Below are 13,284 nucleotides of genomic sequence, written 5' to 3' on the forward strand. Positions count from 1 at the left end.
CAAACCAGCGGGCCTCCGCCAAAAGGCGTTTTTTTAAGAATCTGTAAACTTTAGTTGTGTGGAGTTTGCTGAGAAGGGCGGTTATGCCGACAGGAATTCTTTGTAATATGTCAAAAGGCGCCGTAATGCTTTGATTTGCTCAACAATGTCCAGACGGGTTTTGTTTTTCTTGGGGAGAGGGGGGGGGGGGGTCTTTTTTTTATGAGACAGAAGGAAGTACAGAAAGAGAACGAAGAAAGTTAAAAGGGAAAGTTAGAAAGGAAAATGAAGAAAGAAATAAAGAAAGTAAAAAAAAATCGTTGGATATAGGGCACCTCTCTAATAAAATCCTAATTGTATTGAACAATACAACGAGAGGAAAATTGGCGGCACTGACTATCATGAGAGTATGGAAGCTAAACACATTACACTACCTGTGGACTAGCCCCCTGCTGTAGTGCTTGCACCTTTGTGTGGCCCAGGGCTTAGAAATGGAGATGGGCACCGGGCCCGATGCATCTTCTGATCAGGGAGGATGAGACCCTTATTCTGGTGTATGGGCAACTTTAGCTTTTGTGCTATCTTTGGCTCTTACGTCACTGTACAATAATGATAATAATTAATCTACAACCTGATCCACGGTGCGTAATGTATAGTATCAAACTTCCCGTACACTCCTTGGCCAGCTTTGATACTATCTCATGGCACCGTAGGATCTGCTTTGAGATTAGATGATAATAACTTGGTATATGTTGCCTTTTGTACTACGTCTTAATGGCCTAAATTTTGCCATAGGGGTTAATGGGAAACATTTCTGCAGGGAAGGATTCACATTGTAGTTATTCGTCCCATTGATTTGTGGATTTTAGGCTCTTCAGACCACAATTATATATGTTGGCCTCCAATAATACCATATTATAAATATATGACCAGTGTTTTGTTTTTTGAGTGCTTAAGACTTATGTCTACAGATATATATTCACATATTTGGTATATACCTTTTTGAAATGGTTTATTCAGATCATAAATATATATATACGCGACTAACACTTATGTACAAGGCAGTCAACAATCTTATCGCCATACCCATTCACAGTATCCTTACAAAAACCAATAACACCACAAGAGGTCACCACTAGCACTTCCACACCTTACCATGCAAAACTGAAGTACACAGCTATTTCCCTCGCAGTTATAGATGGGAACAGCATGCCTAAACATCTGGTAGATGCCACTTATGTAGAACAGTTCAAAGCCGGGGTTGTCAAGCATTATGACTACCCGGGCTTCTACCCAGCTGTAAGACCTAGCCATACCCTAGCAAGATACTGTAAATGCATTTAAGTTCGCGGGAAAAGGACTTTTCGCGGTGATTTAAGTTCGCGGTACTAGCACCATGCACTGTAGTGTCTTACTGCAATGGAAAAATGTTCGCGGGGGTTTTAAGTTCGCGGTGAAGCAGTCAACCACGAAAACCGCGATTATTAATCCACCGCGAACGTTTCTGCATTTACAGTATTCTCTATAGCACAGCATTTTTATTTTTTGTTTGTTGAATGAATTTGTTTCTCACTTCACCACCACCGGTTTGCTAGGGCATCCTCACTCCCCTGGCAGAAAGTCCCATGAGGGGCGTTGCCCAGTACTATGTAGATGTAGATACTTTGATTTACTGGGTCCTTCGATGAGAGTGGCACGTTGTTTCGGATAGGTTCGGCGTTCCAACAAGGGAATGGGTGATTTGGAAGAGTCCATTTTGCGTTGGGTGATTGACAGCATAAGTCCATTTTTATTGGGGTCAATTTGAGACCTATAATAAAAATGGTTGATTTTGTAAGAGTCCATTTGGGAGCAGAAATCATTAAGAAACGGTCCGTTTCAACACGGTTGTGTGTGTGTGTCTGTGTAAAATAGACCATTTATGCACAAGGAAGGGGCTGAGAGCTAAAATTTTACTGTGTTGGCTCGCAAAGAAGTGGGGAGGGGCTTAGCACGAGCAATCAACGATTACATCGATAGTTCTTACGTACGTTTGAATAGATTCGTTTGATCTTCTACCTCTCATCTCAGATTAACTTCTTTTCCCAGAAAATTAGTCTGCCACTTGCAGAAAAACAAAATGCCATTCACACCACCTGATGCCACGTCATCCCTACAAATGAATGCAAATGTGGCCTTACGTCGACAGACTAATCAATCTGCTACGTTGATACATTTTTCACAGTTATACATTGCGCGACGGTTGTCTGTACAGTACGGTCCAAATGTACGAGCAAGCAGAGCCGGTCCGGTCCCCTTTCTCGCGCCCTGACAGCGGCCAAACCAGCGGGCCGCCGCCAAAAGCTGCATCTGACCAGCGGCAACAAGATGAAGGAGCTTCTCCAAACACGTACGCAGAAGCAGAGAGAGTGTACTACACAATCAAGGATGAAGAGCTGCCTCCGTCTTTACGTGGGGTGGGGCGGCAGCAGGAGTCACCCCAGGGGGAGATGGAAACCAGCGGACCGCCTCCCCAAACCCCTCCTGTCCATCAGGGGGGTTCCCGCGGGCGTGTCCGCCATGGCAACGGCGCTGACAAACCACAAGAAGAGAAAGAAGGGGCTTCACACACGTACGAAGGCCACACAGCGCACACATCTGCAGGTAGCCGACATGTTTGTTACTTGCACTTTTCAGTATTTCTAGTATGGATACATTTTGTTTATGGCTTACGTCTTTGCATTCTTGGGGTAATGTTTTGGGTAGGGGGCGTTTTTCACTTTTACTGTGTAGCCTGGTATCGAACCAAAAACGACCTTGTGGGTCGCAAACTTTATCTTATTAAAAAATATGAATACAAAAAGCATCCCTATTTATTAGTATTCAATGCAATATGTATTCTCTGTTATATTTTATCTGACCCTTACCTCCCTCATGACCTTAAGGAAAAGCGGACTGCTGGCCGATTTGAGCTTCTCATGAATTAATAAAGGTTCAAACAAACAAATAAACAAATTTAAAGATACGTCTCGTTTGGTAACTTGCTAATGCTTAGGTCCCAGTATGGAAAAGGGGCCCTGTCGGGCAGTTCACGGGCTTTTTTTGGCACTTTCGGGCGTGACCCCTACATGTGGCCCACATTGCGGCCCCCAGATATTTTGGGGGCCCGGCCGGGCACCGGGTTGAATCTAAGCCGGATTTGAAAAAAGACGCCATGCCCTACTTGTGGGAATTGAATCACCCACGGTATCCGGCAGTCCAACGGGACAAATTTGGAACTTCGGCCGAGTCTACATCCCTTTTAAAAATGTACAAGAACAACGGGCTTAAATCCTGGCCTGATGTCATTTTGTTATTCATGTATTTATTGATCTGTTGAGTCTATATGTCGACATTAACGTCATGATAAACTTAACAGACCGCACGTACTCGCGTGGAACAAGCGGCCGCGGTGCTCTCTGTAGCTTCATCCGCTCCCACCGCAGCTGCATCGCTGCCGGCATTGCCGTACTGATCGCTGTGGGACTCGCCCCTCTGACATTCATCAATAAAGAGGTAAACACTCTAGCACAGGTTTTAACACCGTTTGTCTTGTCGATTTACTCGCGAGGTTCGCAAAAGAGAACGCGTCTTTGAGTTCAATAAAAAATAAAGAGGTAAACACTCTTGCACTGTAGATAATGTTGTCTCTGAGTTTCTCTTGTCGTTTTACTCGAGAGGCTAACAGACATGTTTTGTCTTTCGTAAACATTTTCTTAAATTTGGTATTCTGATAAACGTTTTAGGAAATATCCCAATTGTCCACCACTGTTGACACCTTAAAACGCCACCAAGAAGACATGCGCCAACTGTCCGCCACTGTTGACGCCTTGAAGCGTGACCAAGACGACATGTCTACCACTGTTGACACCTTGAAGCGTGACCAAGACGACATGCGCCAACTGTCCGCCACTGTTGACGCCTTGAAGCGTGACCAAGACGACATGCGACAGCTGTCCACCACTGTCCACCACCGCCAACTGTCCGCCACTGTTGACGCCTTGAAGCGTGACCAAGACGACATGCGACAGCTGTCCACCACTGTTGAATCCACCACCACCTTAAATCATGACAAGGAGCGAAACCGAACCGCCACCTTGGAGCAGCGTCTTTACGAGATCAGTAAGACGTCGAGTAATTTGGTTTTTGCAGTCATTTGTGTTATCAAGTTTTTTATTACTCTTTTACTGTCTTCATATCTGATGAATTGTTGCTTGTTAGAGATCTTCCATGTCTATGCGTTAGTCCTAGGTTATCGTTAAACTTGTTTTCCAGCATCTTGTCCTAACGGGTACACAATTTGGCGAGAAATCTGCTACAAGGCTTTCAACACAAAGAAGACCTTCAGCGATGCGGCCGCGGCCTGTGGTGAAGACGGCGGTACCCTCGCCATGCCCCGAGACGCTGAGACCAACGCCTTCCTGATCTCCCTGCACAATGCCGTGAGCGACAATGATGCCTTCTGGTTCGGTCTGCACGATCAGCGGGAAGAGGGAAGCTTTGAGTGGGTGGATGGTTCTGCACTTGGGGCCTACAACAACTGGGGTCCGGGTGAACCGGGCATCTATTGGGGCAGCAGAAATTGTGTTCTTTACTCCGCAGTCTTATCCCGGAAGGACAAGTGGGCCGACGACTTATGCCACGCAAAGTTTCGCTACATATGCCAGGCTGTCCCAGGTACTTCTTATAACCGTACCATTTCTCGAAACCTTTCTTTCTAGTAAACATGGCACATCTCAAGTCACAACAATACATCTTTTCTCATTATAAACCATTTCAAAGCACATCAATCCACATCTCATGTCTGCTGTTTGTTTTCAGGACGTCGCTAGGCGACAGGCGGAACTATCTCCACCACTGTAAACCGGTCCTCCGGATATCTGCAGTAAAACTACTAGCCAGTAAAACGATTTGGTTTGGCTGTATGAAGTTCATTCCTGTCTGGGCGGCGTTTTCTGGGAAACGATGAACTGACAGGACAGACAAACCGTAATCGCTTAAAAAGCTTCACTCAAGACATGACCGCAAACCGGCTCTCTAGAAAAAATTAAACTACGAGTCAATAACGTTAAAATGTAACAAGGACCCAAAAAGCACTTTGTTTACAAGTTTGTTGAGTAGTAAAATAACGCACGAGAAAGAGTGAATAGGCACAAAAGCAATGAATCAGTACTAAGTACAAGTTTAGACACGCCTCTCTTCTCATATATTGCAGAGAATGTACCGATATTTTAATTTGGCACGTAGCCAAAAGGTTTCACTTAGGGATTATTCTAGATGTAGAAAGCTCCTTGTTTGACCGTATTTAATCCTTTTTTGTTTTACATATGGATAAAGCAATGGGCCCAAAACAACATGTTGTTTTACAAATTTGTTGAGTAGTAAAATAACACATGAGAAATGGTGAATCCCATGATGCATTACTATTTAATTGTTCTCATATATATTGCAAAGAATGTACCCATATATTTTTGCACGTAGCCAGAAGGTTTTAATTTACATAGGGAAGTCTAGAAAGTTTGTCGTGGTTTGACAGTGTCAAATGCATTACTGCTTCTTAAATTAATGTTTATTAAAAACGGGTAACAAAGACAAAATGCAAGCGCTAAAAAAACTTGCAACTTCATTGTTTTCACAGTAGACTGACCACTCTTTGTTGTTGTAGTAAACGAGGAAAATGCCTAATGCCATAACAACCTAGTATTTATTTTCTTTATAAGAATCTGGTATACTGTGCTCATGTGAGCCTGGACCACTGAAGAAACCATATTTATGAAACCGATCTGTACATGTGTGGCACACTAAATTAAAGTTACCAACAGGAACTGTGGCTAGACCTGCCTTACTGAGGGGTGACTGTGGTGAGAAAGATGTCGATTAGCGTGAGGATCAGTCTGCTCCATATATAATAATTGTCCGTCGTTTCGACACTGACCATGAAAATGTTGTACCTAAAACTGTGTTCCACTCATGGCGTCTTTCTCCTAACCAAGGCAGCCCGGACACACGTAAGTCCTGTTTAAGAATAAATCCTTCATTCTTGTTTTGCCATCGAAAGTTTACGAGTTTTTCTTCAAAAGATGCTGTAACAAAAATCCAGCCCAGCAAACGGCTCCCCCTGGCACCCAAGGTTATATTGCACCGTTAGGTAATCCCCACACTTGACAGCATTTTGACATGAAAATAGAATCTATTAATAGACAAACAAATAAAACACTGTTGCATTTATTCAACGTTTCATTTTTCAAAACCTTAAACCGTTCCGTGTGACAGACAAAATTGTTAAGAATTTCATCCTGTAATTTTTATCAATTGATCACAAACATTATTCCTACCTACAGCGCTGCATATTCGGACACATTCATTTGTCCAGTAGTACTCCCCTCACCACAGACCATAGCTTTTTCGATTATTGTGCTGTACTAATACTAGTAATATTAGCGGTAGATAATAATACTAACAGTAGAGTAATTCATTTCTCTAAAAAGACAGCCAAAATGTTGCACTAGAACCGAATTATCAACCTTGTTCTAACATAACGGGACACTTTGTATCATTTCTCACCAATACAACGCACACACTGTTCAAAATGTGATTGCGTTAAAAACTGATTATTTCCAGGCCATTTTAACACAGCATAAGAAGAGAGGAAGAAAGAAAAAAATCCAGAAAAGACAGCTCCTCTAGAAGTGTAGGCGGAACACGCTGCACACTGAATGTGGATAAGCAGGTATGAATTGACCTTTCACCCAACAGTACCAGTCACCTTTCACCCCTTGCTGCTCCAGGCAGACGCTTGCAGGAGGATTGTGCGGAGGTAATAATCATCACTGGAAGCAGGTAAGAACGAGATATACATACACCATGACTGCACCATTATGAACTGAAGGGGGTAGAGGTCATTTCTATGGTATGTGGGCTACATAAGGCAGAAATATAAGACTGACGAAAGGTGACGAAAATGGGGGTGGAGAGGGGGGCATCTTTACCTTCACGGAAACAAAGGAAAACATTGCTTTTGCTCTGTTACTTTTACCTCCTCATTTTCTTGTCCAAAGAAATAATGAACTAGCCAAATCGCTGTCACCATGGTTACTGGAGGTGTAGCAGACACCCTGTGGTGTTGGGGTACATGTAGCAAGTATCAGTACAAAGCTCGAGCCGAGGGCTAGATTGTGAAATTATGTGTTTGTTAGGGCCTAAACAGATCTTGTTTAAAACGACTAGTCTACCAGACAGGTGTCCGATAAATCTGCACAAGATGCCGCCGGGGTCATTTAGGTCATTGGGAGAGTCTATCGTAAAATGGGTGGCGCTTCTATAACAGGTGATTTGTTATGGTTCCGGGTCGGAGTTCAAATCTGACCGGAGTTGGCGGAAGGGTGGTGTAATAGGCCGGAAGTGCGCTGTTGTCTCCCTAACTTTTGCTCCCTATGGTTTGGTGATCGTTATAGCTGAGCATAGATTTGTCGTATTTTCTGAAAAGCCCGTGGGTTGTATTGTTTTTGTGCGAGGAGTAGTTGGTCGGCCAGCGAAACCATTTTTGTATTAGTCCGCTGCAACGGTGATGCGGTTTTTTCGCCTGATGACCCAAATAGCGGCGTTTTTCATGCGATTTCGAAGAAATGACGTCATCGGAGATTGCAAAAAAGTTATCACATGGAATTTTTTTATTTTCATTTTACACAGACATGAAGAATTTAGCTTCTCTACCACGTAGGCCGTTATCCTGGGAAAATTCGTTTTTTCCAAGCAGCTTCGATCAAAAAAGTGTTAAAAAATGATAGTTTTCGGGTCCAAAATTAAAATTTTACTACATATTCTAACCAAAATAAAGAGGCAACAGACGGTACCAATAGGTTTGTCGGAAAGAGACAGTAAACGGCTTTCCGCCATATTGATTAATTTTCGCGTCCTACGTTTACTAGCGGAACTGTAGCCCTTCGGCCTGAGGCTGCCGCCAACCTCCGAAATCGTAAAAGAAACTCCGGTCCGATACCTTATGTGTTGTATGCAATCACAAAAGGCTTGGAACTGTAAACTTTGTGACGATAGAGGAAAAAAAATCCCTCGTTGTGAAGAAATAGCTTATTGTATGATTTTCATCACTTGATTTTTATCGTATGATTTTTATCATCGATGTACAGTGAACGTGACTAGCATATTGAAAACATATATATATATATATATATATATATATATATATATATATATATATATATGCATGTATATTGTAATTGCAAAAACGCACAAATAGAAAAAGAAAACACCAAGGGGTAAATAGCTTGTTGGACTATCTCATGTAAAGGTAAATATTATTTGTTTGCTTCCAAACTTTATCCATGCAGTTTTAATTAATTTTTTTCTTCTTTCTAATTTTTAGATATTGTTCCTTTAGGTTCGACATGGCAGAGGCATGTGATGGGTCTCCTACTGCTGTTCCCCAGAATCTCGGTTATGGGTCTCCCACTGGATGTCTACGTGACCGGGAGGCAAGTAAAACCGAAGACCAGCCAACAGCGAGCAAAACCAGTTTGGTCAGTCAACCGGAAGCAAACACAGGTGATAAGCCCTACATGTGTGGGGAGTGTGGGTACAGGGCAGCTCGGAAGTCTCTATTATCCGAACATACGAGAACTCATACCGGTGAAAAACCGTACAAGTGTGACCAGTGTGACTATTCTGCTGCACGGAAGTCCAACTTGAACCAACATCTAGCCATGCACACTGGTGACAAGCCCTACATGTGTGGGGAGTGTGGGTAAAGGGCAATGCAAAAGTCTACCTTGACTATACATATGAGGACTCATACGGGTCTAAAACCCTACAAGTGTGACCAGTGTGATTATTCTGCTACATGTAAGTCCACCTTGAGCCAACATCTAGCCAAACACACTGGTGTCAAGCCCTACATGTGTGGGGAGTGTGGGTACAAGACAGCTTAGAATTCTGAGTTATCCAGACATATGAGAACTCATACAGGTGAAAAACCCTACAAGTGTGACCAGTGTGACTATTCTGCAACAAGGAAATATCATTTGGACCAACATCAAGCCATACACACTGGTGAAAAGCCCTACATGTGTGGGGAGTGTGGGTACAGGACAGCTCAGAAGTCTACTTTATCTTACCATATGAGAACTCATACCGGAGAAAAACCCTACAAGTGTGACCAGTGTGACTATTCTGCTGCAGCGAAATCCACCTTGGACAGACATCTAGCAAAGCACTCTGGTGATAAGCCCTACTTATGCGGGGAGTGTGGGTACAGGACAGCTCGGAAGTCAACTTTATCCATACATTTGAGGACGCACACAGGTGAGAAACCCTTCAAATGTGACCAGTGTGACTATTCTGCAGCAATGAAATCCACTTTCGACAGGCATCTAGCCAAACACACCGGTGACAAGCCCTACATGTGTGGTGAGTGCGGGTACAGAGCAACTCAAAAGTCTCACTTATCCAAACATATGAGAACTCATACCGGTGAAAAACCCTACAAATGTAACCAGTGTGACTATTCTGCTGCACAAAAATCCAGTTTGTACCAACATCAAGCAAAACACACTGGTGATAAGCCCTACATGTGTGGGGAGTGTGGGTACAGGACAGCCCACACGTCTCACTTATCCCGACACATGAGAACACACACGGGGGAAAAACCCTACAAGTGTGAACAGTGCGACTATTCTGCAACAACGAAAGGCAGTTTGGAATATCATCTAGCCCAACACACTGGTGATAAGCCCTACATGTGTGGGGAGTGTGGATACAGGGCAGCTCAGAAGTCTGACTTAGTAAAACATATGAGAACTCATACCGGTGAAAAACCTTACAAGTGTGACCAGTGTGACTATTCTGCAACAAAGAAATCTACATTGAACAACCATTGTAAAACGCACCGGTGAAGAACACTATACATGTCTGAAGAATGTGATTTCGGACGTCTAAGAAGACTCCTTTATCCTAACGTATACTAGATTACCACTGCTTTATGTCATCTAGCTGTATATAACATACCGATTAGTAACTCTGAATGCGTAGAGTTAGAGACAATTATAGATATCACGGCAATATCGCCAGTGCTTGAACTTCGAGAGAAAACTATTACATTACCCAGACTACCGCCAGTGGTTCCGCTGTCGCCATGGAGACACATGGTAAACAACAACAATATGACAGTACCACAACAAACTTATGATGCTCGGACACCGCTACTCCAATTTGAGAGACATGGTACACCAGAGATTTTAATACCAGTTATGATTTCAAACGAGGTTAGAACAATAAGATAGGCATGCCAACGATTTTAGTGATATATGTACTTATGTTACATTATGCTATGATATGTTGTTGTGCTTTTGTATTTGACAACATGTACTATTAAACATGGCAGACACAATGCAATGGTTGCATGCGAAGCTGTTTGATTTGTAGACATTGAATCAATCATTGTTTCAAATGTATATATCTATCACCTTGCCCTGGTCTTAAAACCAAAAACGTGATATTTGGTGTATTCCCACAGGACTCATTTCACATGTTTTGTATTCAAAAATTAGTTATTTTTATCAAAAATGCATATTATGTTTTTCTGGTCCTGTTCTATGGTATTAAAACGAAATAACTTCAAAAGGTGTGCCTGGAGTCCGCATACATACACATTCATATTGTTTTATTCACATCTTTGTCATACACCATTTACACATGATTGGGAGAGTCTGGGCATTTTCAGGTCACAAATATCAGTTATGGCTCCTATCTCACTGTCAAATGACCTTAAATTTGGTATGAGAGTAGCTATCACATATGGCCACCACACTTATGGCATTTACCACTTAAATCTATCTATTGGGGATATCATTCGTGCTATTTTTAACCCAAACATTATCTCTTTAGCTCTTATATCACTGTATTACAGTGAAAAGGCCTCAAATTTAATGTAGGGTTGCCTAGGAAATATGACCACAGGACGTCATTCAGATTGGTTACGTCCAACCCAAAATTATTCATATGAGGATTTAAGGTTATTTTTAGACCATAAATATATATTTCGGCCACCAATTATATCGTAAGGTCTGTAAGTCAGTGCTGAAATACTTAGGAGTTATGTCGATACAATCATTTACATGTTTGGTATATTCCGCTTCCAAATGGTTTATTTTGGCATTTGGTTTTGATGAAATATATATGCTATGATGTCATGAGAACAAAGTCAGCTTACGCTTCGTTTAGCGCTCGCAGTTCAGGCCCCGGCTGCGAAGAAAGAGCACCTCCTCCCATAACAACTGCAATAACAAAAATGTGTAATTCTGAAAGATCCATCTTTCCTTTTTTTGGAAGAGTCCATTTTTTATGGATATCAAATTGTAAATTCTATATTGGATAGGGTTGATTTTGTAAGCTTCCGTTTCTGAAATAATGGAACGGACCATTTAAACACGGGGGGATATAAGGGAGGGATAGAGAGTCGAATCTATTGTTTAATCAATAAAACTATCATTATTATTATTATCATGATAATGATGAGGATGATGATGTCAGCACTCAAAGAGATGGGCGGGAATTATATCACATGAAATAGTTTGAATATATGTTTGATGCTTCACCCTCCCAGCTCAGATCAACGTCTTTTCCCAGAAAATTAGTCTGTCACTTAAAAACCAAAATGCCATCCGCACCACCTGATGCCACGTCATCCCTCCAGGTAAAAGTAAGTGTGACCTTACATCACCAGACTATCAAGGTATGTAAATGTTGCTAAACACTGCACAGTACGTTAAAAATGTACGAGCAAGCAGAGCCGGTCAAAATGCAAGCGCTGTCTATCTGTCTGTCTCTCCCTCTTCCACTCCCTCTGTCTGTCTCTCTCTCTCTCTTTCTCTCAATCTATCTCTCTCTCATGTGGCTCGTGTGGGCTAAACCACCAACTCGCCAGAGTACGGAAATCGAGCCGAGAGCGAACGTCTTTTCCCAGAAAATTAGTCTGCCTCTTGCAGAAAAACAAAATGTCATTTTCAGCACGTCATACCTCGTCATCCCTCCAAATATGGGCAAAGATATTCTCACTTCTCCAGACTAATCATGGCATTATTGTCCATATTCATGCACCTTGACGTTGGCTGCTGTACAGTTCGCCTGTTGTCTGTAGAGTACGGTCATGTACGAGCAAGCAGAGCCGGTCCGGTCCCCTTTCTCGCGCCCTGACAGCGGCCAGACCAGCGGGCCGCCACCTCAATCCCCTCCTGTCCATCAGGGTGGTTCCCGCGGGCGTGTCCGCCATGGCAACGGCGCTTCTTACAAGTTGCAAGAAGACCAAGAACCGTCTACAGACACGTACGAAGAAGCCGAGGTGGTGAAACGTTACGAAACGTGCACGTCTGCAGGTATCCGAAGTTTTTCTAGCCTGCAATATTAGTTATATTATTTTCATCATCAGAAAACAATTTTCCGTGAGAGATGATCTATCGACATTGATGACCTTGAAGTTAGATTATTATCTATATTTGTCTACCTTCGATATACGTATAGAGTGATAATTGGATGCCTATAACGAGGAAAGAGTTATCATATGGATATGCTACAATTCTCATAGTGCTTGGCATCCTTGAATGACATTCACAATACCTGAGATACAATGTTCCCGCAATAAAACATTGAACCTTGCTATTGTCTTATGTTCTCTCTGTGTCATTCATTTTGTTAATTTTTGCATTGACTTGTGGAGTTGATCTTGAGCTTTTTTTCTCGCAGACCGCACGTATCCGGGTGGAGCAAGCCGCGGTGCTTTCTGTAGCTTCATCCGCTCCCACCGCAGCTGCATCGCCGCCGGCATTGCCGTACTGATCGCTGTGGGACTTGCCCCTCTGACGTTCATCATTAAAGAGGTAAACATTCCAGTGCAGGTTTTAATACCGTTTGTCTTGTCAATTTACTTGCGTGGCTAACAAAAGAGAACGTGTATTTCGTTCCCACAAGCTATTCTAAGGTTTAGTATTCTGACTTATGTTTGCAGGAAATATCGCAACTGTCCACCACTGTTGACGCCTTGAAGCGCGACCAAGACGACATGCGCCAACTGTCCACCACTGTTGACGCCTTGAAGCGCGACTTAGACGACATGCGCCAACTGTCCACCACCGTTGAGGCCTTAAAGCGCGACCAAGACGACATGCGCCAACTGTCAACCACTGTTGACGCCTTGAAGCGTGACCAAGACGACATGTGCCAACTGTCCACCACTGTTGACGCCTTGAAGCGCGGCCAAGACGACATGCGCCACCTGTC

At 42.9% G+C, this 13,284-nt stretch overlaps 3 protein-coding genes across 3 annotated transcripts in view; all 3 read left to right on the plus strand.

The window, feature by feature from the left end:
• Window positions 1-13,284, plus strand: part of LOC118424803 (zinc finger protein 665-like) — a 1,044,319-nt gene that overhangs the window by 707,449 nt on the left and 323,586 nt on the right. The gene's annotated exons all lie outside the window — the stretch shown is intronic.
• LOC118424824 (formin-like protein 2) overlaps window positions 1-13,284 on the plus strand; it is a 1,075,906-nt gene that overhangs the window by 679,761 nt on the left and 382,861 nt on the right. The window lies entirely within an intron of this gene.
• Window positions 7,263-8,912, plus strand: LOC118424823 (zinc finger protein 300-like). Its single transcript, XM_035833625.1, has 2 exons — window positions 7,263-7,324; window positions 8,396-8,912. Exon 2 carries the CDS (start codon window positions 8,403-8,405, stop codon window positions 8,760-8,762), a length of 360 nt encoding a protein of 119 aa, XP_035689518.1. The 5' UTR covers window positions 7,263-7,324; window positions 8,396-8,402; the 3' UTR covers window positions 8,763-8,912.

Source organism: Branchiostoma floridae, chromosome 10, assembly GCF_000003815.2.
Source record: "Branchiostoma floridae strain S238N-H82 chromosome 10, Bfl_VNyyK, whole genome shotgun sequence".
NCBI lineage: Eukaryota > Metazoa > Chordata > Leptocardii > Amphioxiformes > Branchiostomatidae > Branchiostoma > Branchiostoma floridae.

Coding starts and splice junctions, on each gene's coding strand:
- LOC118424823 (XM_035833625.1), top strand. CDS start 8,403: ATGGCAGAGGCATGTGATGGGTCTCCTACTGCTGTTCCCCAGAATCTC.